Source organism: Podarcis erhardii, assembly GCF_964252035.2.
Source record: "Podarcis erhardii genome assembly, chromosome: 11".
Classification (NCBI taxonomy): Eukaryota; Metazoa; Chordata; class Lepidosauria; order Squamata; family Lacertidae; genus Podarcis; species Podarcis erhardii.
In genome coordinates, this window is record NC_138501.1 from 45,970,351 (window position 1) to 45,996,943 (window position 26,593).

Genomic DNA, 26,593 nt, shown 5'->3' on the forward strand with positions numbered 1-26,593 from the left:
ATCCTAACAGGAACCCGTGATAAGCAGGAACCTTGAAGACTTTCACAGTCCTGACAAAACTTGACAGATAGGTCTCTAGATATAGATGTGAGTGCTACACTACACAATTGCAAAACATCATGCACATACCATCATTAACCAGCTTGTAAGACCAAATAAAAAGAAAATGTTTTGCAAAACAACTTGTTTTGCTTCTCTCTCTCTCTCTCTCTCTCTCTCTCTCTCTCTCTCTCTCTCTCAAAAATTACTTTTGTCATTATGAAATAATTGAAACCCATGAAACATTAATGCACCAAAAGCCAGAGAGTTCAAAGCCTCCATCATGCATAATTTCCATAACATTGCATTGTGGCTTAATAAAAGGATATTGTTGTGCACACATCAAATCTCTTCTAATCCAAATAAGGGCTTTCTGTTCACTAATGAAAGCATTTTTATGCATAAGGTTTAAAGCCCAAATGCTAAATAAGCATTACAGTGATATTGGGCTCCTGTTTGAGTAAGTATTATCTGTGTGGTTCCTTAAATCTTTTGGAATCACCCAAAGATAACTCAGCATTGTTCAGTAATTAAAAACAAACCACCTCTCTAAATGCAGTGTTTGTACAATTCTGATTCCACGGAAAACTGACACACTGGCAAACTCAACTCTTTGATCCCAGACCCAAGACATTTTCCCCTCCTCTCACATCTCTGTCAAATAGCATGCTTACTGGCTAATGAATCATTTGCAGGAAGAAAGAGAGGTTTTCACAAGGATGAAAGAAGGGGCAAAGTGGTATGCTTTGCTGCTCAGCAGGTGGCACGGAAAACAACAGTGCTTCCAATTTTTTCCCTGAGTACTGTTATTTCTGTGTGGTAACTGCTGGCATCAAAATGTTGCATCACAACCGTGCCGTGCATGATGCCTGGATAGGGACCCAGAGACAAAATCAGTCAAGGCTATTCCTCCTGACAGTGGCACTAATATATGTGCTAAAGCAGGTTTTTGTGGGGACAGCTATGGTGAAGGCAGATGCATGGGCCAAAACAAACAAGATGAATTTTAACAGGGAGAAATGTAAAGTATTGCACTTGGGCAAAAAAAATGAGAGGCACAAATACAAGATGGGTGACACCTGGCTTGAGAGCAGTACATGTGAAAAGGATCTAGGAGTCTTGGTTGACCACAAACTTGACATGAGCCAACAGTGTGACGCGGCAGCTAAAAAAGCCAATGCAATTCTGGGCTGCATCAATAGGAGTATTGCATCTAGATCAAGGGAAGTAATAGTGCCACTGTATTCTGCTCTGGTCAGATCTCACCTGGAGTACTGTGTCCAGTTCTGGGCACCACAGTTCAAGAAGGACACTGACAAACTGGAACGTGTCCAGAGGAGGGCAACCAAAATGGTCCAAGGCCTGGAAACAATGCCTTATGAGGAACGGCTAAAGGAGCTGGGCATGTTTAGCCTGGAGAAGAGGAGGTTAAGGGGTGATATGATAGCCATGTTCAAATATATAAAAGGATGTCACATAGAGGAGGGAGAAAGGTTGTTTTCTGCTGCTCCAGAGAAGCGGACACGGAGCAATGGTTCCAAACTACAAGAAAAAAGATTCCACCTAAACATTAGGAGGAACTTCCTGACAGTGAGAGCTGTTCGACAGTGGAATTTGCTGCCAAGGAGTGTGGTGGAGTCTCCTTCTTTGGAGGTCTTTAAGCAGAGGCTTGACGACCATATGTCAGGAGTACTCTGATGGCGTTTCCTGCTTGGCAGGGGGTTGGACTCGATGGCCCTTGTGGTCTCTTCCAACTCTATGATTCTATGATTCTATGTCATCTGGAATAACAGGAGATGAAGTTTGGGAATTGGATGAATAATTAAAATTTTCATTTTCAGAAGCATAAGTTGCATGCCCATGGAGGACTCCCCTGCTGAGTGCCTGAGGGCCCTGTTCCTACCTCTCTCCACCTGACCTAGGGTGGGGCTTGACTGGCCTCATAAGAACTGCGGCTGCGGCTGCTGCCCAGCAAGGACTTGGGTCTTTTGGGGAAAGTTTCGTTGGGAGTTTTTGCTGCTGTTAGTGATATTGCTGATATTAACTTTTTGTATCTTTATTTTTATGTGGAAACTGTTCAGTTTGGTTTTGTAGTTTTCAATGTGTCTTATTTATTTTTACGACTACTTTGCTATGTTTGTACAGTGGTACCTCAGGTTAAGTACTTAATTTGTTCCGGAGCTCCGTACTTAACCTGAAACTGTTCTTAACCTGAAGCACCACTTTAGCTAATGGGGCCTCTTGCTGCTGCCGTGCCACAGGAGCCCGATTTCTGTTCTTATCCTGAAGCAAAGTTCTTAACCTGAAGCACTATTTCTGGCTTAGTGGAATGTGTAACCTGAAGCGTATGTAACCTGAAGCATATGTAACCCGAGGCACCACTGTAATTATGTAAATCTTTTCATATTGTAAGCCGCCTTGAGCATTGTTTTAACTGTGGAAAGGCGGCATACATATAAAATGATGATGATGATGATGATGATGATGATGATGATGATGATGATGTTTGCACAGATGAAATGCATGTGGAAAATACACACCTTGCACATTTGCAAAAAAATGGAGCAAGCTGTTGCTGCACCATGTTGGTATCCACAAATGAAAGGGCAATAAACCCACAAACAACAACAATCCACAGGCCTTATGCCAATTTAGACTATTGGTCCATCTAATTCTGTATTGTCCACATCATGAATGGGGAAACCTTGGCCTTGATGTTGCTGAACTACAGCTTCCATCATGGTCAGTGGCTATTGATGATGGAAATTGTTCAGCAACATCAGGAGGCCCAAGGGTTCCTCACACCTGGTCTACAATGATGGGCAGGGGTCTCCTGGGTTTCAGCTCTAGTACCTAGAGATGTGAGCGATAGAACCTGGGACCTGTTGCATCTTGCCACAAAGCCATGACCCTTTCCTTTCCAGGTAAGCATTAGTAAGCTGGGAAGAGAAACAAGAGAAATCTGCTGAACTCTTAGAAATCTGCTGAACATTTCGATTACGTGCCAAGAAGCAGTTAGGGAATAACCATAAAGCTTGGGAAGCAGGACCAAGCCCAAGGTACTTTGGTGCCTGGGGTTCAGGACAAGGTTTTGCCCCCTGCCATTCCATGTACAGAATCCAACCAAACTAGCAGCTGAATCTTAGTTCAATACTGGCTATGGTGAATTTTTCATAGAAGAATGAAAACCTTCCATGGACTATTTTTCAAAAATACTATAGTCAAATGAAATCATGGGCAGGATTCGAGCTAAAAGCAGCAGCAGCAGAAAAACGATAAAATAGTTGTAAAAGAGGAACTTTGTGTAATAGATAAAGATATAATGCAGTAGAAAAGGTTTGAGTAAAAACGGTGCGGGGAGTGGGGGTGGGTGGGAAGTCAATTTATGGATGTAACTATTTGATATGAGGATTATTGTGAAAATGTTTGGAAAATTTAATAAAAAATTATATTACCAAAAAAATTAAAACCAGGCTGTGGGATGACATCCTTGACAGGAGCTGAAAGCAGCAGGCTTGCTTAGGAGGTGTAGAGCAAGCCAGCTTAGGGGACTCTGGGGAAATGATGGAGAACTGCTGCCCCACCCACCTGCTGCCTGAGGCAGCTGTCTCACTCTGCCTAATGCTAGGGATGGCTCTGCCAGGAAACGAAGCAGCACATCAACACAGAACAATGCTAGGATGCAAACTAATGTGCAAGCTATAAGCCTCAGCAAGCAATCAGCAGTTAGATGGAAGGGTTAGAAATATGAACCCTAATAAGCCAGGAAGTTGCTAGATGGTGATCATGGACAAACATTGGGAAGCCAAGGGGCTAATGTTAAAGTTAGCAAGTATACAAGCATGGGGTCTAAATATAAGCACTGACAAGCCAGGAAACATTCAGATGGGGAGGAAGGATAAGTACCAGCAAGCTGGTCAGATGTTAGATTAAGAGGAAGGTTAAGAGCTAGCACGTCAAGAAAGCACTTAGATGAGAAGGGAAGAAAAGCACCAGCATGGCAGTAAGCATTCAGATAAGACACAGAGATAAGCAAGAGCAACAAGTCAGGCAGCACTTTGAATAAGGAACAATAGACACACATGAAAGGATCGTGTGAACTGACACACACACACACACCAATATGCCATCTACCCATTCTGAAAACACTATCCCTACCCTGAATCCATGCAATGGGGACTTTTTGGCGAGGCAGAAATATCCACAGATGCAGGGATATGCTAGGATGTGAGCTGATATTCAATCGGGCCACACAGGTTCAAAAAATCAGCCCGTGTGTTATCTACTGAGTTGAATAGGATCCAAAATGCAGCAGTCTCATTGGTCCTAGAACAATAGGATTCAGAATGCAGCAGTCTGATTGGTCCTAGAACAATGCAGCAGTATGATTGGTCTGCAGGAGCCACCCAATCCAGCTCCAGGTGGAAGTGCATCCACGACCTGATTGGCCTACAGGAGAATCCTGGAATTAGCCAATCACGTGCAGCCCATTGTGTAAATAATGTATATAAAGCAGATATTGTGGGGGAACTTCCATTCCTCCTCACCACTATGAGCTGAATAAAGAGCATGAAATCCACCCTCGACTCCGAGTATATTTCACCGTGCAAAAGTTATGTTTCTGCTTAGGGATGAATGCTATCCTGTTGAGTGTATAATGGCACATTTTGGCAAATCATGTCCTCCTCCCAGAGAGCACGCTTTGCGGTGAGATCACCAAGACTGCCCTCACTGCTATTGTGGGTGGGAGCGATTGGATAGCCACAACAGCCCGATTGGTGGTCCCTCAGTTGCTGGGGTAATTCTGGCTGCCAATTGGATCATTTCATGCACGTTGCGTTGAGCTTCCTCTTTTCGTCTCGTGCATCGGATCACCAGCCCACCCTCCCTATATTTAGGGTTCATTATGACCTTGCTATGCCGCCGTGGGTCATCTGTTTTGGGGACAGGGGACCGGTAGGAATTTTCCCATTTGGCTGATTGGCTGGCAGCACTTGGGTTTTGCCTGCCGCATAGCAAATAATCACAACTTTGTAAGGTTTGGCAGTTAGGCATTGGTTCAATGTGGTGTGGAGGGGATGTTGTCACACCTACCCCTCCAATGCGCAAAAGGTATTCCGTTAAAGGAATCCAGGGGTGTGCCTTGCTTTTGTCCGATCCCCATCCAGGGGTGAGGGCCAAACCAGAGCCCCTGGGAGCATTTGGGGTGACCTTGAGTCTGAACCTGGTCCAATGCTTCCCCATGATGTTTTCCCTCACTGACCTCTGCTGGAGTCCAGTCGCCAGTGCTGCCCTGCTAAGGTCAGGTGCAGCTAGCCATTCTGAAGGAAATCAGCCCTGAGTGCTCAATGGAAGGACAGATCGTGAAGTTGAGGCTCCAATACTTTGGCCACCTCATGAGAAGAGAAGACTCCCTGGAAAAGACCCTGATGTTGGGAAAGATGGAGGGCACAAGGAGAAGGGGTTAACAGAGGACAGTTGGACAGTGTTCTTGACGCTACCAACATGAGTCTGACCAAACTGCAGGAGGCAGTAGAAGACAGGAGTGCCTGGTGTGCTCTGGTCCATGGGGTCGCAAAGAGTCGGACACGACTAAACAGCAATAAAGGAACCCAACAACCCAACCCAATAAAGGAACCCAATCATCTTATCCACAGAGCTAAAAAATCACCCAACCACAGAGACAATATTTGGAATTCAATTTGAGAATAAACACAATTGAATGTTTTTCATGGCATTGTAGGCATGTGAAGATGTCTTTCAACCTGACTGAGATTCAGAAAGAAAACCCAAATAATAACAAAGACATCTGAGGGTGTTCCAGTTAATTTGCAAACCAGTCATTGTGATATAGCAAACAAGTAACAGGTTTTTTCACTTATCAGATTAGCCCTTGAAAGTATAAATTGTATTAAAGGTGGGGAGAAGATACAGTATAAGCCAGCATTTTTATGCCAGTGACGTAGTCTGGACACTTTTTGTGAGAGCCTCCACAATAAATATCTATCTGGAAGTGCAGCGAATCTTTCTTCAGATGCAAAGGACTTTTTCAGGCCACAAAAGATATAGAATTCTCTGTACTCACCCAAAACAGATAGCTCAGCTGAAGCACTGCTGTTCTCCTCCCTGTAGGTGACCACACAAGTATACGTCCCAGAATCATCATCTGTTGCATTAGATATCAGTAAGTTACTCCCAGCCAGCAATGAATACTTTTTGGATCTGGAATATTGGCAAGAAAACTTGGTTTAAAATAAGGGAATGGATAGGATGGCTTTGTTAGTTTTAGAAGGTTTACATCCCACCCTCTCCACTGTTCCCGGTAGCTCACGTCAATTTAAAAAGAAATTATACGATATCATAAGCATGAATGATCGATTATATTCAGTGGGAGGGCTGTTCACTCCTTCCCATATGTAGGGTTCCAGCAGACTTATAATTTTCTCTCCTTTCAGCAATGGTGTTCCCACATGGGACAAAGCAGCTGATCCAAAAGCGAGCAGCAGAATTCTAGATTTGCTCTTCCCAATGCATTGTTGTAAACTGAGGAACTAGGTACCTGAACGGGATTGATTCATCTCCTCGCAGCCACGTAAACGTTGGGGCTGGATAGCCAGAGACGCAGCATTCCAGCACAGCGTCTTTCCCTTCGACAACTACCACATTTGACGGTCTCTGCAGGAAAAATTGTTGCCTGTGCAAGCCGGGATCTACAAAAGGAAAAGGAATGGTTATTACTTAATAATCACACCATTTGTCTTAGGAGCGGCGGGGAGGAGTATTTAAATATTCTCAGTGGGAAATCTTCCGTTTCAATGCAAGAGAGAAAATTCTCTCTCTCTCTCTCTCTCTCTCTCTCTCTCTCTCTCTCTCACACACACACACACACACACACACACACACTATAGAATAAGGGAGCAGAAAGACAGCAGAAAACGAAATACAGGATAAACATTTGAATCCAGAGAAGTGAACAGCGATTTACATACTAAATGAAAGCGTAATTCTACAGAGTTTGACTCAGAAATAAGTCATACTGAGTTTAATTCAACTTACTACCAGGCACTGGTGTAGTGGTAAATTTTAAAATACGAGTGCATTATGACATTCCCCCATAGGGGAATCCAGAAATGCAGGCTTCTGTAGAATTAAATGCTATGAAAAATTGTGACACTTATATGGAGTCCTAGCATATGATAAACTTCCCAGCAGCATGGCTCCAGCCCCATGTATAGTTTCCTGGGAGTAAGCTTCATTGAGCTCAGTGATGCTTACCTCCGAATGTATGGATTAAACTTGCAAAACAAATTGAGCTTTAGCAAAAGATCTCCTGCCCACTGAAATGTAACCTTAAGCCTTTAATTAGAAATGCACACAAGCTTGCAAAGATTGCTATGACTTAAACTCTTATAGAGTTTATTTTCTTGCCAGAGCAAGGAGACTCATCAGTAACCCCGGTGCTCCAACTGATGACATCACCACATCCTGCATTCCCTTGTCCAGCTGCTCCAGGTAAGTGGGTGCAGGATTGCAGCCTGATTCTAGGCTTAATGGGCAAATCCAGCAACTAAAGCTTTTGATGATTAATGAAGGGTCAATTTTAACTGGCGAGGTTGAGAGTTAATGGCATCCTTGTGCATTTTGCAAAGCTGTGTTTTGGTTCTGGTGTTTTCCTCCAATAGGGAATGAAAAATAAAATATTAAATCTGATATTTCCTTTATAACCATGAGTGCTAGTTGCCTCACAGTAGTTCTAGTTCCTAAAAAACAAATAAATAAATGAGGTTTGGTGAAATGCATATTTTAAGGGGGAGGAGGAGAAATTTCCCAAAAAGCTTCCATGGCTATGCAACTCAATATTTTTCAGTTGGTTGACAGCCCTGATATGGAACACAGATCGGAGTTTAGAAAGTATAGTTCAGGGAAGGCTCTTGCTCATAACAGAGATCTGTAGCAGTGTGCTGTACTGGCGAAGCCAGAGCACAGATTAAGAAATGTAATGTTAAGTGTGTTCACACCTTGCAGACAAGAGGGGAATCCCTGAAAAACCACCATATATACTGGAAAGCAGAACACTGGATCTGGTACAGACTGGGAATTAGAAGTCATTTCAGATCCAAAGTGAGGCACTTAAGAAACACCCCCACCCTACTTATTTTTAGTTAACATCTGAACAGATATGTTATGAGAACCAAACTTTATTTTGTTATCTCCCCATTGAACACCCCCCCAAATTTAGCAGTAACCTAACTTAGGGACGCGGGTGGCGCTGTGGGTTAAACCACAGAGCCTAGGACTTCAAAGAACTGATCAGAAGGTTGGCGGTTCAAATCCCCGCAATGAGGTGAGCTCCCGTTGCTCAGTCCCTGCTCCTGCAAACCTAGCAGTTCGAAAGCATGTCAAAGTGCAAGTAGATAAATAGGTACCACTCCAGCGGGAAGGTAAACAGCATTTCCGTGCGCTGCTCTGGTTTGCCAGAAGGGGCTTAGTCATGCTGGCCACATGACCCGAAAGCTGTACACCGGCTCCCTCGGCCAATAAAGCGAGATGAGCGCCTCCACCCCAGAGTCATCTGCGACTGGACCTAAAGTTCAGGGGTCCCTTTACCTTTACCTTTAACTCTGTGGTTCTATCCCCCATTTTCTTCGAATTTATAAAAGTAGGCAAGCAAACATTCTAGACCCAGCAGTTACTACCATATTTTCTGTGAAGAAGTAGTTCAAAACAGAAGCATCTCGACCCCAGATGTATATCAGATCCCCCCTCCTGATTAACATAATGCGCTCTGTCATTATCATTAAAACTTTCCTGTTCCCTACATTGCCGATTGCCTAAATGAATGTCCTTGCTATGCAAAAAACAAAACGAAACACTGAGAAAGGGGGCAGAGAAGTAAAGCACCAACCCACAATTCTTTAATTAAATCAAGGATAGGCTTTACATCAGTATAATAAAACACTAGAAAGATTTGGAAGGTTTTTAATGTGCAATCAAATTGAAGTGAAATAACAGGAACCCTTTTTGTGTTCGTTGAAAGGAAGAATTGTCTACTATTGTGTGAGAGGGCTGGGATATTTGATGGAATTTGGCTGTAACTACTCCAGATAAATGGATGATGCTTCACAAGGGAGACTGATTTGTCACTGCTCGCTTTGAGTCACACTGCACAGAACCATGAAAGTTGAAGGAGTCACTCAGAACAACAATTTATTTTGCTAGAGAAATGCACAACCTTCTTTGTGGCCCTGAATTGCTTCCTGTTGGAGTGTGTAGCTGAAGGTAAACTACGATGCCACAATTGCAATTTCCACTGAAACATAATCAACAAATACAATGCATTAGGCTGGTGCAAATTTGATTCCATTGTTTTGCAAAGCAGCACTTCATCCTAGCAACCTAGCGAGGTTCCATTAATATGACACTGATGAGACAGAATGCCTCATACTCCCCATTCCTAAATATGATTAGAACGGAAAACCCACCATCTCCTGAATACTCCTGTATAAAGCTCAAAGCTCTCTAGTGCAGGTCACTATGTGCAACAGGTTACAACTGAAACTTAGTAACTTGCTCCTCAGTGCCTTTGCGGTTTGCTCAGTTTCTACAAGGATGTGAAACCCCAGTGCCACCCTCCCAATTTGCAGATAGCTGCTGGTGGTTTGAGAAGCCATAGGGTGAACAGGGTGACTCCACCTGATCACCATTTCCGTACAGAACAGAGGGGATGGGTAGGATAGTGACATATTAATTACAGTAGGCTGGAGGCAGGACGCTAGCAAAGATAAAAGGGCCTTTGGGAAAGGATTCAACTCTGTCTCACAAACAGCCCAATTCTTTGTACCTAGACCAATAAAACAGAAAAGTCCCTGCCATCATTTCCAGACCCTCGAAGTGTTTCTGTTTTCCAGGGACAGTCCTAGATTTACAGAAGCCATCATGGTTTCTGATTTGTTCCCAAAATGTTCTGCTTTTCCATAGGATGTCTCTATTTTCATTGGAGAAATGTTGGAGGGTATGGAACAGGACATCCCAGGGCTTTTTTTCCAGTTGAAATTTGACAGAACTCAGTTCCAGTACCTCTCAGGTGGGCACCATTGCCAGAAGAAGAAGAAGAAGAAGAAGAAGAAGAAGAAGAAGAAGAAGAAGAAGAAGAAGAAGTAGTAGTTTGGATTTAATAACATTGCTTAATAACAGGTGGAGACGAATCAGCATATAGAGGGGAGATCCAAAAAATATCTACATGGTGCCTAGGGAACAACTTGCACCTTAATATCATCAAGACAAAGGAGATGGTGTTGGACTCTCGGAGGAAGAGAGGAGAACTAGCCCCGTTGTATATGGGGGGGGGGGTTGTGTGGAGAGAGTCTCTTCCTTTAAATTCCTAGGAGTTTATCTCAGTGAAGACCTTACTTGGAAAATAAATACAACCCAGGTGGTTAAGAAAGCCCAACAGAAACTCCATCTCCTCAGAGTCTTGCGGAAGAACAATGTCAATCAACATCTGATGTTCTCTTTCTACCGGTCAACAACAGAAAGTGTCCTTTCATACTGCATCATGGTGGTTTGACATCATCTGATAGGAAGTGCCAAAGGGGGTGGTGAATACAGCACAAGATATTATAGGCTGTCCTGCAAATCCACTGGAAGACATCGCGAAGAACGTTGCCTCAGGAAAGTGAGGAAAATTCTCAGGGATGATTCACACCCTGGCCGGCACTTCTTGATCTCCTGCCCTCAGGCAGAAGATATAGAAGCATGATTAGTCGCACCAACAGGGTAAAGAACAGCTTCTATCCATGGGCTGTTAGGCTGCTGAATGAAAATATAACAACAGGGCAACTGACTTTCGGGTTTGGTGTGTGTGCGTCAGTAAACGAGGGCAATTAAGACTAAGAGAGCTGAGTGGGGAGTGCTCGTGTAATCTCACTGTATACAAGTTGTACAAGTGACAATAAAGTATTTCAAATTCAATTTCAATTTGATATCCCGCTTTATCACTACCCAAAGGAGTCTCAAAGCGGCTAACATTCTCCTTTCCCTTTCTCCCCCACAACAAACACTCTTAGTGGGGCTGAGAGACTTCAAAGAAGTGTGACTGGCCCAATGTCACCCAGCAGCTGCATGTGGAGGAGCGGAGACACGAACCCGGTTCCCCAGATTACGAGTCTATCACTCTTAATCACTTCACCACACTGGCTCTCTAAGAGAACAAGGGAAGTGTTCATGGTGAGTTCTGGCACCACTTTTTCTAGAATAATAGCACTGGACATCCCTATTTACACTGGGAAAATGGTGAAAGGTATGGAATAGGACATCCTCAGGGCTCTTTTTCAGCTGGAACTCACCAAAACTCAGTTCCAGCACCTCTCAGGCGGGCACCATTGCCATTATAAGAGAACAAGGAGGGCATTCATGATGAGTTCTGGCACCTCTTTTTCTAGAATAATAGCACTGGACATCCCTATTTTCACTGGAGAAATGTTGGATGGTATGCACTTCAAAATCTACAACAGATGAAAAGCACTAGCAAGGCAGTAGGGGTGGAGGCAGGCAGGCTGAGGCAAGACCAGTGATGTTATTTTAAAAGGCACAACACAGAGATGAGTGAGTTCCCTCCTGATTCTCTTGGGTTGGCTGGAGAATATGACAAGCTCTTTATTTCTTTAAAGCATCTTCACCCTGATCTATTGACAAAAAGCCTCCCAGGATGATTTATATTTGTTAATTTGTAAAAAAAAAAAGATGGAAAATGGAAAAAAGATGAAGATTTGTGTGCATCTTTAAAAACCAAAAGGCAAAACAAGACTTTTCTTTTCTCTCTTGTCAGAATGGAAATGTCAAATTGAATGCCTGGCCATTGGGCCTTGGGGGCTGTGTTGCTAATCCAACTAGGGAAGGAAACCTACTGTAAACCACGATAGAGAAATCCGTCATTAAAGCGATACTCATCTCTCAATTTATATAATGCATTAAGGTGTATAACCACAGTGCGAGCAACCTGTCTGGAGGTCTGACTCCCTCCCCACCCTGCTCTCATGATGGAAATTCAAGCTGGGCTCCACAAAGCCAACTAAATGATGTGATAAGGAACAGGATAAAGCAATAAGCAGGTAAAAGGATAATCAAATTCATACTGTGATCTCACTCAGAGAGTGTTTTCAAAAATGCATTATCAAATTTATGGCTGTTTTAACCAGAGGCAAGACCAAAATATTAGATTAACATTTTTATTTATTTATTTATTTATTTGTATTAATCCAATCAAGCATGTTGAATTCATACTCCATGAACTCTGAAATTAATGCTCACTGGAGCAAAGTCAGGCTCCTTTTTATTATTATTAACTGCTTGTTATTATTTTTTCCCTTGTTTGTGAAGAAAAGGATACGCTCTGCTCTCTGTGGCATGCAGGCTGGCCTTCCTGGCTCCAAGACAGGTTAATATGTAGTAATACCTCTTTCAATATAAACACATTTCACCATACTGGATCCGAGCACTGATCTACCTGATCCCATGGTGTCCAACCAGGTGTCAGTGAGAAGCCATGGAGCAGGGATGGGAAACCTCAAACCTGGAAACCTGCCTCTTCAGGCCTCTTTATGTGGCCACTGGAACTTTCTGCAAGTCACAGCCTATTGCCCCAACCCACACCCCTCACTTGCTGTGTTGAAGGTTTCCCTGTCAATAAAGACAGACACCGGGTCAGAATTTATTCACCTGTGCAGGGGCTGCAGTGGGATCTCTCCCAAAGGCTGAGCCCCTCCTTGTTCTCTATAGCTTCCTTTTATAGTATGTGAAATATACTAGGAGTTGAGTGTGGATTTCATGCTCTTTTTTCAGCTCATAGTAGTGAGGAATGGAAGTTCCCCGGAAATGTCTGCTTTATATACATTATTTACACAATGGACCCCATGTGATTGGCTAATTCAGGGATTCTCCTGTAGGCCAATCAGGTTGCAGATTCACTTCCACCTGGAGTTGGATTGGGTGGCTCCTGCGGACCAATCAGACTACTGCATTCTGGATCCTATTGTTCTAGGACTAATCAGACTGCTGCATTCTGGATCCTATTGTTCTAGGACCAATCAGACTGCTGCATTTTGGATCCTATTCAACTCAGTACGTAACAGTATGCGACAAACAACCTCTTACAGGCTTACTCAAGCAGGCAAAGAAAGCGGAACCATACTCATGTAGGCAAGAGAAACAGAACTTTTTAGCTTCCCCTACCTCCTGTCCTGTCTGCCCCAAACTATGAGTGAGTTTGTGTACAAACTAGCCCACTGCTCAAAGCACGTGTGTTTTATGCCCTGCCCACTTTGCCTCTGACCACTCACATCACTCTCAAGAGAACCTTGGAAGCTTGCCCAGAAAATAAATAAATAATAATAATATTAATTGTATCCTGCCCATCTGACTGGGTTGCTCCAGCCACTATGGGCGGCTTCTAGCATATAAAAAAACATAATAAAACATTAAAACATTAAAAACTCTGCTATACAGGGAATATGGTTTGAAAGGCTTCCCTTCGCGTCCCATAAAGGTAATGGTCCTCTCCCAGGAATAACAGGTCAAAAGGAAATTTAAGATGGGAAAGCTTAGTTGAATTTGGACCACTAAAGAGAAGAGAAATAGAAAAGAATAAAGAAAGCAGACAACAATGCGAATGGACAGAAAGATTGCTAAAGCCAGATAGTTGTTGAAGATGCATGTCTTTGAGCATCATAATTTTCATCAAAAGAGCCAGGTCGAGTATGCCAACTGATTTCATATTTTCTCAAGTGTTCCTCACCTTTGGAGCTTCACATGTTCCCTCACTGCAAGTTCTGACATAATTTCCTGCCATTCATCAAGTGTGAATGTAGTGCTAGCCTCTCAGGACCTCACTAGCACTTGCCTAAGATAATTCCTTCCCTTTGGACACTGGGTAAACACCTACACACAGCATTATGTTTGGTGCCTTAAGAACATGGGTAGGGAGGTGGATAATGCCCATGGACCAGAATCTTATCTCCACCACCACCATAGGCCAAGCTTGCCATGTGGGTGCAAACAGCTGCCAGTTGCCTAACATTAGAATGACCATTTTTGCCCATGCCATGTGGTCAATACATCCACATCTATTCAGGCTTTCCTTGAAGTACAACTTGGCCACATCTTGTATCACTAAACTGTTTTACCTTGCATTTTATTTCGTATATACTATACTGTGAGTAGCTTTGAAAAGGTGCTCACCTTTGCCTATAAACCACAGGGCTCCTTTGTTTCTGGACCTGTCATGCTGACAAGTTCTTGCCATAGGCTTGCAACTGATAAAAGAGGCAGAGCACGTGGGAGTGGAAAGGGTGGGGGGCAGAAATCATCATTTTAAACTGTTATGCTATTTTAATGAGCTTGTTTATTATATGTTTTAATTATGGATGTTTTAATGAAATTGTTCTACTACGTTCTTTAATTATGCGTAGTTATATTTTTATAATTCAGTTTTGCTTGCTATTCTGCTGTTGGCTTTTGCGTGTCTGTGAACTGCCTTGGTATTTCTTCTCAAAATGAGGTATTATTATTATTATTATTATTATTATTATTATTATTATTAAATAGTGGAGTCTCTGCTTTGCACACGGGACGCGGGTGGCACTGTGGGTTAAACTGCAGAGCCTAGGGCTTGCCGATCAGAAGGTTGGCGGTTCAAATCCCCATGATGGGGTGAGCTCCCGTTGCTCAGTCCCTGCTCCTGCCAACCTAGCAGTTCGAAAGCACGAAGTGCAAGTAGATAAATAGGTATCACTCCGGCAGGGAGGTAAACAGCATTTCTGTGCGCTGCTCTGTTTTGCCAGAAGTGGCTTAGTCATGCTGGCCATATGACCCGGAAGCTGTACGCCGGCTCCCTTGGCCAGTAAAGAGAAATGAGTGACGCAACCCCAGAGTCAGTCACGACTGGACCTAATGGTTAGGGGTCCCTTTACCTTTACCTGCTTTGCACACAAGTTCAATTCTTGGCATCTCCACATAGGACTGGGGGTGTGCCCTGCCTGAATCTCTGAACAGTAGCTGCCAATCAGTGTAGACAATACTGAGTAAGATTGAATAATGATCTGAACAGCTTCCTATATCTCTATGAATCTGAGAACACCTCAATATGCTGGAAGGCAGAACTTGCACATAACATATGTTGTATGCTGTTTTCATTTGCTAGATTGATTCCATATGTTCCTTGCCCTTGGACCACACGGTGAAGGCCAGGTTATTAGTATTCATAATACATGAAGTGAAAAAGTAACAAGCCTAGGAAGGAAGGAAAAGAGAAGCCTTTGCTGCTTATCACTCAAGTGCATTGGTAGTTTTAAGTATTTTAAGTCTCTTACACAGGCAAAGAATGCATAGCAAGATCTTCACATTATCCCATGTTTAGTGTGTGTGTGTTTGTTTTCTCCCCCATACACTGCAGAGTGGACTTGCAGTGAATAAGCAGGACTCATTCCATCAACTCCACTGAAAAGCCCAGGCCCAGTAAGATGTCTCTCCTTCAGCTGTCATTTATCAGCAGGCTGAAGCCACAGAAGCGATGGAAAGGAGAGGGTCATCCGAACAGCACTGCTGAAAGACGAACTCCATGGAGTTCCTTCTGTGTTTGAACAGCTTCCATTCCAGCTGACTTTAGAACTACTATTGGTAATCAATTCCCCCCTTCCTTTCTCACCATCCTCCCATTTTATGTAATGTCTTTCAGTTTGTAAACACATAGTGTTTTAATTTATTTACATTCATTCATTCATTCATTCATTCATTTGTCTATTTATTTATTTCCAATGTTTATATGCCACCCAATGACAAGTGCCCTCTGGGTGGCTCACAAGTAAATACTACAAAAACATAAAATAGAAAAGGAAACTATAATCTCACCCAGAATAGGACTAGCAACAGAAAATGACGTCCATAAAATATATGTATAAAAAGCAGGGGAGAGAGAGAGAGACTGAAAATGCATGTATCTGACACCTAAAAAGGTCATCAAGTGGGCACTAGGAAGACCACTATGGGATACCAATACTGAAAAGGTCCTCTCTCTAGTAACCCATCTCATTTGTTTCAATTTGTCCTCACTCTGTCCTGCATCCATTTGTGAAACAACTGGCAGAGGGGAAGTTCACAGCCACAAAACAATTTATATGTTTTGTTATCAAATTGTATGTGAGCTCACTGAACAGCAGGGTAAAAATGATCTAGCTCAGAAGTGGTCCTCCAAATGTTGCTAAATACAGCTCCCATCAGGCCCAGCCAGCATGGCCAACTGTCATGGTTGATGGCAGTTGTAGTTCAGTAACATCTGGAAGACCAAAAGTTCCCCACACCTGCTCTAGAAGATACCATTGACAGTGCTTTGGGGTTTTATGGAAATGGTAGTGATTGGATGAGCTGTCCTGATGTCACAGGCAAGGTGCTGGGCATGCAGTGTCATGGCCCTAGCCATGAATGATATCCAAGGCTTAAAACCATAGAAACCACCTGAAAAAAAGTCAACCAATTTTGTTGATACTTAACCCAAGGTGATAGCCATGAACCTGACTCTGAGTCATCACACCCATGGACTTATGTGAACTCAAGCCTGATTTATGTGAACCACAGAACCACATCCTTAAGAATGATTCAGCTGGGCACACTCCTGTCTCATGGTGCATCAAGAATCCACTGAGAGACAATAAGCGTTTGCTTCCAAGGCTGGGCAGCATCCCTGCAGTGCCTCAGGTGGTGGAGATAGACCCTAAGAGGGGTACACAAAAAGCTGCTGAGTCTGATCATTGGTCCACCTAGCTCAGCACTGTCTACACTAGTGGTCTCAAAGTTGGGTCTCCAGCTGTTGCTGCACTAAACTCCCATCATTCCTGAACACTGGTCCTGCTAGCTAGGGATGCTGTAGTCCAACAATAGCTGGAGACCCAAGTTTGAGAAACACTGGTCTACACTGACTGGCAGCAGCTCCCCGGGGTTTCAGGCAGAGTCTCTCCCACCACACCTGGAGATGCTGGTGGAGATTCATGGCAGCTGTTTAACTCCTGAGCTGTGCATTCAGTAAGACCTCAGCTAAGCCATGTCTTTGGCAGAGGTGCTCAGATCTAAGGCAGGGGAAGGGAAAACAGGAGGGCAACAGAAAGTGCTGAGGGGGTTGAAAACAATAGGAAGGGCCTCATTAAACACACACACACACAGAGAGGCAAGGCAAGGAGTCCTGGACAAAAGATGAAATCCTGAGAAGCAAAGATAAACCAGAAGCGAGAGTGGGGCAGTATGTGGGTTTCAGATGCGAAGAGGGCTGACTTTTTTGAAACAGACAGCAAAACACCCAGCAACAGGCTCCTTGTTCTTTTTGATTGCTTTCCAAGTCCGCACATTGCAAAGTGAATCAAAGCAAACAATAAAGTCCTACATTTGTCAGGTAACCTTTTGGGCGATACCTCCGCCAACCATCGCATCAAAGCACACAGAGTTCAGTCTGCTGTGGAACCTCTGAATATCATCTCCTTCTTCAAATAGATTCAGCTCCAAATTACATGACACCCTTAAGCCTCTTGCTATGACTCAGGCCGGTGCTTCGCATATCTTAAGCAAAGAACAGCAATCCTATCAATCTCAGATTGATCACACAGGTGCAAATTTCTTTAATCGACAGTGGACAAAACCCTCACCTGGCCACAGGCCAATGTGCTCTGTGTAGACAGAGTGAAAGTCAACTCTTTCCCGACAGCTATTCATTCTGGCTCTTATAACTCTATTATTCTTGTGAGTTCATGGAGCAATTTCATCCCAAAGTGACTCACTGCCAAAGGATGTGTGGTCATGTCTGTGTTTCTTTTTGTTCACCTATCTTGTCATTCACAGTGAATAATGCTTGTATTGGAATAAAGTTCTAGGGATGGTTATGGAATCCTATTTAGAACTGCCTAACATTCTCACTGGGAGGGTACCCAGGAGCTCTAGTGCAAATCCTCCACTGGTTACAATATCCGAATATTGTGGGGTTGATTTTTTATATATATAAAGCCAGGCAGCACCCACTGGTCTCAAACTGCTGGAAGTGATGATAATAATAATAATAATAATAATAATAATAATAATAATAATAGGATCTAAGCAATGCTTTGGTCGATGGAACCACTGGGCTGAGCTGGCTCATCTGAATATTGTTTTATAAAGGGAAGGTAAAGGTAAAGGGACCCCTGACCATTAGGTCCAGTTGTGACCGACTCTGGGGTTGCGGCGCTCATCTTGCTCTATAGGCCGAGGGAGCCGGCGTTTGTCTGCAGACAGCTTCCGGGTCATGTGGCCAGCATGACTAAGCCGCTTCTGGCGAACCAGAGCAGCACATGGAAATGCCGTTTACCTTCCCGCCGGAGCGGTACCTATTTATCTACTTGCACTTTGATGTGCTTTTGAACTGCTAGGTTGGCAGGAGCAGGGACCGAGCAACGGGAGCTCACCGCTGCGGGGATTTGAACCACCGACCTTCTGATCGGCAAGTCCTAGGCTCTGTGGTTTAACCCACAGTGCCACCCATGTCCCCAAAGTTAGTTTAGTCTAATTAAAAAGTTGGCCAAATAAGCATCTCAATTTCTTAAAATCCCATTAAAGCAATTTATTAATCAACTGAACCAATTCCATACATTTCAAGATGACTTTCAGTTATAGTTTGCTATAAGAACATTCATAGAATCATAGAATCATAGAATCATAGAATCATAGAGTTGGAAGAGACCACAAGGGCCATCGAGTCCAACCCCCTGCCAAGCAGGAAACACCATCAGAGCCCTCCTGACATATGGTTGTCAAGCCTCTGCTTAAAGACCTCCAAAGAAGGAGACTCCACCACACACCTTGGCAGCAAATTCCACTGTCGAACAGCTCTTACTGTCAGGAAGTTCTTCCTAATGTTTAGGTGGAATCTTTTTTCTTGTAGTTTGGAACCATTGCTCCGTGTCCGCTTCTCTGGAGCAGCAGAAAACAACCTTTTTCCCTCCTCTATGTGACATCCTTTTATATATTTGAACATGGCTATCATATCACCCCTTAACCTCCTCTTCTTCTTCATGGTAGGTGATTCAAAATCACCTACCATGGGATCAATACATTTATTGAGTGAATGGCAAACATATCCCCGCCTTTGTCTTCTTTGCAATGTAAGAAGGCATGCAATCAGTTGTGATTAGGTATCAATTTTTTTTTAATGCTTTTTATTGGTTTTCCAAAACAAGATTAAATAAAACATACACTCTTACATTCAACATTTTTGTATCTTCTTATTTACCACGCATTATCGCGCCTGGACTTCCTTCCTTCCCTACTTCGGCTTTCACAATTAAAATCCTCTCTTACAGATTCTTATTTACACTCTATCCACGTCACAAGATTTATATTAACCCTGCAGCAGTCTTTAAGCTTGTACAATTATTCCGTATATACTCAACAAATTTACTCCACTCCTATTCGAACTTTGTTACTTTTTGGTTCCGAATCTTATAGGTCATTTTTGCCAATTCTGCATATTCAAACATTTTTGTCAGCCACTCCATTAAAGTTGGGATTTCCTGGGTTCTCCATTTTTGAGCCACTAGAATCCTAGCGGCGGTCATGGCGTACATATATAACTTATGATCCTCTTTTCTTAATTCATCCCCTTTTATCCCTAGCAAAAAAGCCTCTGGTTTCTTTGGGAAGGTGTGATTAGGTATCAGAAGCAAAATAGGACAGACTTCGTGTCACACCAGCTGACACTGCTTGCAGTTGGCTCAGTAAAGAGACTGGCAGTCTCTGTGGTCTGGCTTGGAAAACATGGCAGCCAAGAAGTGCTAAAGGGCTATGGCAACTGCCTAAGAACCCCCTTACAAAATACTATTAATATCAATGTTCCTTGTAATGGAGATTTTCTTGATGCTGCCCATAGAGCAGAAAGCCTAAAAATGTGCTGTTAGTAGACAGTAGAAAAATGCTTGTTGCGGTATGTGTGTTAGTGGGGGTCAAGTTCTAAGTCAATTATTTAGTGAGGAAAGAGCTTGCCCATTCCTGAGATGTACCTGGCTGAATCTGGTGACTTCCTCATTAGTATTACTGGGCAGATTAGGTACATATCTTTCTGTTTAAAGGGCTCAGATTACAGCATGGGACACAAGTCATTGGCCATTATCAGGAAGATGTGGGTCCTTGTGGAGCTGCAGAATTATCAGAGCATTTTGAGAAGAGCTGATCTGAGAAGACGACTTGGGGAATTGTCAGACTTCAGGACTCAGAGTCGTGGCAGGACTCTCTGCAAATTGACTTAGAACTTGGATGTGGACTTTGTTCAGCAAGGACTCTGAAGTGCAGAAACCTCTCTGGAACCAGACAGGAGAAAAGCCTTTGTGTACCCTGTATGTAGTGTGTAAATACAGAGTGTGTGTTCTGTGTGTGCCAAGTAAAACAACTCTGCCTTAAAGGACTGTTTTCTGTTGGTGAGCTTAACTACTTTCTTGAACCTCCCATGACACACACAAACACAGAGCAAGATTTATAAGGTGATTATAAACGCACACACCAACAAGCCTGTTGGGTGTGTATAATGTCTTTCTATAAGGTATTAAAAAAATAGACTTTTGGTATGGAGGGTCGCTATAACTGAGACATGTCTCAGAGAATTTATTCAGCCTAATGATGATGCCTTTGTGCTTAAATGCTAAAGCAGTTCTCCTGAATGGGAATGAAGTCTTCCATTGCTGACTGGGACCCGGGGTGCTTTATGTGGTGTTTAAGGAGCTGTGAAGTGTTAATTTCTGCTCATCTAATGTAGCTGTTGCTTAACAACCATCAAGCTCTTTATATGCAAAGCCTGTTGTTGTCTTGTTCTGGTTTTATTTTGCTTTGTTGGGGGTGTTTTTTGTAGATGGAATGGCAATTTTATTTTATTGTTCTTAATGCTGCTTTGTATCCATCTCATCCCCTCTCCCTCCCCCATCCCCATTAACACCTTTATGCATAGAAGTGAATCATCTAAAAAGCCAATTGACTCCAGAATGTTAAACAAGAAATAGACTAACAAGGTTTTCTTCATTTTTGCTCCATTGATTGCCTTGGAATTGTCTCTGAATTGTAATTCTTTCCATTAGGAGTGAAGAGACAAAAGAGAAAAGACTTGAGGAAAACAAAAAGTGGAAAAGGCTCATTGTCATCTTCCGCTAATGATGATGCAATATCGTTAGTAATAAATGGGGGGAAATAGTTACACAAAAGAGCTGCACGGTCCTCAATTATTTGTTTGCTTTCTTTAAAAAAAAACCCTGTATGAAAAGCTTTTAAAAATTGAGGTAATTGAAAATAATGCATCAGTGGCAGGTTGAACTTCCAGCTCATAGAGCAAATTAGGTCCTTCAAGCCTTCCCATTTGGCCCACAAGGCCATCTGTGGGGACTTTAAAGGGGTTCCCTGTAACTGTCAATCAGCTGATCAGCAGTTCGAGGGAGTCTCTTTGAAGGCATCCTCCCAGCGCCAATCAGTTGATTGGCAACCTTCTTTGAATTTTGACAGGTGTCATTTTCTGGGTGTCATTATGACATCAGTGACTGACAGGAGGGTAGTCACACCTATGTGCCACATTTGGGTGATGGGGGAGGCTGGGATTTGGCCAAGTTCCCTAGGCCTCTCTTAGTTTTTGTTTTCTTCCTATGCCTGAAAATATTCCTCTAGTGCTGAAAGCATGGTGGCCCACCACTGTTATTTCTCCTCAAGTCTTGGAAGTGTCAATTCGGATTGCCTGGTCCAAATGACATTTCTTAGGTTTGAAGAAGTGAGGGGCATTTCAAATAAAGTTAGCTAGTGCATTGAAAACCATTGCTCTTTGGGGAAACCCGTCAGAAAACAAATCAGAAGTATAACTGTCAAACTTTACTTCTCTCAGATAAAAGCATCCTATATTTCAGAGTTTATTTAGCAAGGACAGGGATGGATGAATCTGTCACTTTCAGTTTCTTTCAGATTCTTATTTTTCCCAGTCTTCAGCTCAGTACCAAGTAGATTTGAATTCCATTTCTGTATCAACTCACGAAGTTTACTTTTCTTTTTAAAAAAGGCTATTCAAAACTTTTGCGTTTTGTGTACATTTCTCTGAATGTCTGCAGTTTTAGACACACCTTTGCCCAATATTAACCTTTCTGCAGGCAAATCCCCCATAATAGGATGTAGTTTTGTCCATTGTTTTCACTAATACATGAACTTTGGTGCACACATTTTGGATGGAGAACTGCACCAAAGAGCTCTGAGAAGTGTGAATTTCCAAGGGTAGCTGTGCTTCTGTTTCATTTATAGGTTCAGGAAGCACTAAACATGTACCAGTGTTGCTATGCCAGATTTGGAGAGAAGAACCCTATTACTGCCAACTATTTCTGTGGCATATTTGCTTGACAAGGTAAGTTTGCCTCAGGCACCTCTCAAAGCTATTCTACAGGCAACCAGACCATTAATCCCCTTTTAAGCAGGAGGTACTAAAGCAAAGTGAATGGCAGTGCCAAGGTTACCCAAAATTCCAGGCAGAAGTGGGGTTTAAATCCGATATCATACTGCAACACTCCCTCATTTGGACCACACTGACTCCCCCCAATAATATATTGTATACTGCGTAACAATATTTTCTTATCCGCATCAAACAGATCTGCAGTTTTTGTTTTTTATTGTTTTTACATCAAGACTTCAAAATTATATTTATTTGTAGTAGGTCAGCACAAAGCCCGCTACCCCACCTTCACTACCTAGTGGTTCAGAAATGAAGACAAAAATTGAATAGTTCCAGGATCCCATGAGAAGCTGGGAAATAGATTCAAAGGCTGCAGTTGAGAACACCATATATTGGTTGGTTGGTTCTTCTTGAAGCAAGACATTTCCCCTCCCCCCAGTGCTCTGGGAAGGTATTCATGGGATTTGCTTTTGTAAAGGTCACATTTACATGTTGCATGCTCTGCCCTTGTGAAGAGACCACAGTGGCAGAAAACAGGCACATAAGCTGGTAATACTTACAATTTAAATTGCAAAAAAAGGTCAATTTTCACGGGTTCACTTCTAAAGATATTCACATATTGGTGGGTAAATTTGCATTGCAAACCAGATGTAATCAGACTTCAATGCCATAACTTTAATGAGTGATTTTACATATATTTTTAAAGCTTCTTACCTGACAAAACTCTGACTTCTGCCTCGTTTCCAGTTCTTGAACTGGCAGGGTTTTTTGCAAGGCATCTATAGATCCCACCATCCCCTGCTTGAATTCTGCTAATTTGTAAAGATCCGGAAGGCAGAACTGCCACACGGGTATCACCAGGATTCAAAACCAGATCTTCTTGGTTCCTTTGCCAGTGGATGGTTGGCATAGGTTCCCCTACGACTTCGCATTTTAACAAAACAGTGTCTCCTGTAAATGCTGTGACGGAGTCTGTCTGGGATAGAAACCTCAACGGACCTGTGGAAACAGAAACAAAACACCAGTTGAAAAGAAGATCTAAAATGCAGGGGTGTCTTTCCCCCTTGTTTCCTGCTGGTTTGGTTTCACTTAATTGCTCTTCAGGTCTAAATTGGGTTAACCTATTTCCTTTGTACCATATTTTTTGAATGAAACTATGGCTCAGAAGTAGTTTATGAACAATATCCATCAAGATGCAAGGCAGCTGTGAAAAAGGTGAATTCCATAATAGGGATCATTTTAAAAATACAGTGAAAATAAAACTACCAAGTAATTATTGTAGAAGTGGGGTAGGAAAGCTAGGAGGGAAAAAATCAAATTTGACAACCAATGTGCCCCTTTGGTTTCAGATAGCACATGGGTAGACGAGTCTAAAAAGCCTGAGACACAAATTTTCACAGCCCACTAGCGTCTATGGTGGCTCATTTACCCAAAGTAATGCATTTAGTGTTAGCTCTGGAAGTGTATACTTTGATTCTGACCAAACCAAGCCTCCTAGAGTACAATATACACCAGGAGGCTAACTTTGGTCAGTATAGACTCAGGCACGACCAACTCTATAGAGACTGTGATCTACTCACAGTATAATAAAAGTGGCAGTGATCTACCCATTGTCATTGCCCATAGTTGTTGAGATTTTTTAAGGGGGGATTGCATAAAATCAATCGCCCGGCACTCCAATGCCCTCCATCCTTCCACCACTCTGAAGCAGGCTCAGTGATTACAAACTTTCACAATGCATAGCACAGGGTGCGGGGAACATCACGATCGCTCATGAGAAAGCAGGCAATCACTTTTTTTACTCACACGATTGACCTGGAGCACCCCAATGGTCAACCTGTCAATCACAGTCAACCGGTTGGACATTGTTGGTATAGAGTATACACTTCCAGAGTTACTATCTTGGCTAAATTGCATGAAGTCTCTTTAAAGATGGCACTGGACACCCCTATACCCTTCAAGAGTTAATTGCACTTTCTCGTCTTCATGCTGGAGAGGACATAAGCTAAATGGAATGCTTCTCCACATGTGGTGGGAGTGTACATTGCTTAAAGATTTCTAGACCCATTTCCCCCCACTACCATTCACCATTACAAGGCAGCATCTTGTATCCGAACCCATGCTAGCCTTGATGTTCATGGAAAAAATCTATCAATCCAATGGTCAAGCATAAAGAGTTGAACTTCTTTCTCATGACAGCAATGAGGCAAACCATTGTTTCCAACTAGAAAAAGCACCACCTTCCACCACAGAAACCTGGACCCAATATGTGTGGAAGATAGCACTTAAGGAGCACTTAATTCATACTAATAGGATGACAGGAGGGGTAACAAAGAAAGATGGGTTTGATTCTGTATGGTCTCAATTTATATCATTTATTAAAAATAGTACAGTAATCTCCCTTCTGTCACAGCAGCCACTATGGAGAATTGTCTTAATGCTTAAGATTGAAGTATACCCTGTGGATGTGAGCTGAATTTGTAATGTAAGATTTTCCATGTTTGTTTTGATGCCATACAAGACTTGATATCTGCACATGTATTATTTGTCTTAGAAGATAACACTTTGTCAATCAAAAGTGTGTTTTCAAAACCATAGGTTATATAATAAAACAAACACAAAAGCTATTTCGCCAAGAGGATCTCTGTATTGAAGACTGGAGTGGAAAGCCAATGTGGTGTAAAGTGTTGGGAAAGGACCCAGGAGAAAAGGATTCCAATCTCCACTCACTCATGAAGCTCACTGGGTGACCTTGGGCCAGTCACAATCCTTCAGCATAATGTAGCTCAAAAGGGATAATTATGTATGCCACTATGCCCCTTGGAGGAATGCAATACTAAATAAATATAAGTCAGGAAATGGGGCATTCTGGCAAACCTTAACACAAGTGTCTCTTTTATTTTACTGAACTACAATATTTGAATACAGGTATATGGATAGCAATCAGCTTCCATATTCAGAGCCGGTATACCTCTGCATAATGAGGCAAGGAACAGGAGACGACTGTTGCCCTTCTACCCTGATTATGGTCTTCTCAAAAGCATCTGATAAGCTATTATTGGAAAACAGGGTGCTATAAAACTATATGGGCCTGTGCTCCATTGTAGGTGGACACTTCTCATGTGTGCTCTTTGTGTCCTTCTGGAGCGATGTGCAGATGAGAAAGCTCATGCAACCCTCCACAGAGTCCTCACATCTGAAGCTTGTGCCAATCCCTGTAGAAGAAACATGTACAGTGGTACCTCGGGTTAAGAACTTAATTCATTCTGGAGGTCCGTTCTTAACCTGAAACTGTTCTTAACCTGAGGTACCACTTTAGCTAATGGGGCCTCTTGCTGCCGCCGTGCAATTTCTGTTCTCATCCTGAAGCAAAGTTCTTAACCCAAGGTACTATTTCTGGGTTAGCAGAGTCTGTAACCTGAAGCGTCTGTAACCTGAAGCTTCTGTAACCCGAGGTACCACTGTACGTCTCCCTTCAGGTGTTACTGGAGGGGGTCTCAAGCTTAGGAAAAGAACACATGCTTTGCATGCAGAAAGTTCAATTCCTGACATCTTCAGGAAAGACTAGGAATATGCCCCAGCAAAAACCCTGCAGAGCCACTGCCAGGGACTGAGAACCTTTGGCCGCCAGATGTTGTTAGATTACAACTCCCATCTTCTCCAGAAAGCATGGTTAATGGTCGGGGATGATGGGAACTGTAGTCCAGCAACACCTGGAGTGCCACACATTCCCTGGTGTAGACAGTACTGAATTAAACTGACCAGTTCTCTGACTTGGCTAAAGGCAGCTTCCTATGTACCGCCATGCTCTGGAATTGCAAAATCCAGAAATTTGACTTGCTCATGCTTCATCCGAGCCTCCTCCTCCAACTCCTCCTCCCCCCTTTTTGACTTTTTTTTTCTGCAGCATTTGCTCTGTTAATTGATGCAACTGTCAAGACAAAGTCTTCCACAGCTCAACTTCACATTGTGTCTTTGTCCCTTCAGGGAAGATTGTCTCCTAACTAGGGTCTCGGAGAATAGTACACCTGCTTTTAAATTCTAATCGGGAAATGGCACGCAAGCCTGATTTGCCCTACGGCC

General features: G+C 42.8%; 1 protein-coding gene across 3 annotated transcripts in view; it reads right to left on the reverse strand.

Annotated features, from left to right (window-relative positions):
• DCC (DCC netrin 1 receptor) overlaps positions 1–26,593 on the reverse strand; it is a 944,701-nt gene that overhangs the window by 444,562 nt on the left and 473,546 nt on the right. For all 3 annotated transcript variants that reach the window (XM_081881357.1, XM_081881356.1, XM_081881358.1), the window contains exons 3-5: positions 23,225–23,509; positions 6,599–6,749; positions 6,125–6,261 (exon numbers count right to left, since the gene is read on the reverse strand). In XM_081881357.1, coding sequence (XP_081737483.1) covers positions 6,125–6,261; positions 6,599–6,749; positions 23,225–23,509 — 573 coding nt within the window. The remainder of the gene's footprint in view (positions 1–6,124; positions 6,262–6,598; positions 6,750–23,224; positions 23,510–26,593) is intronic.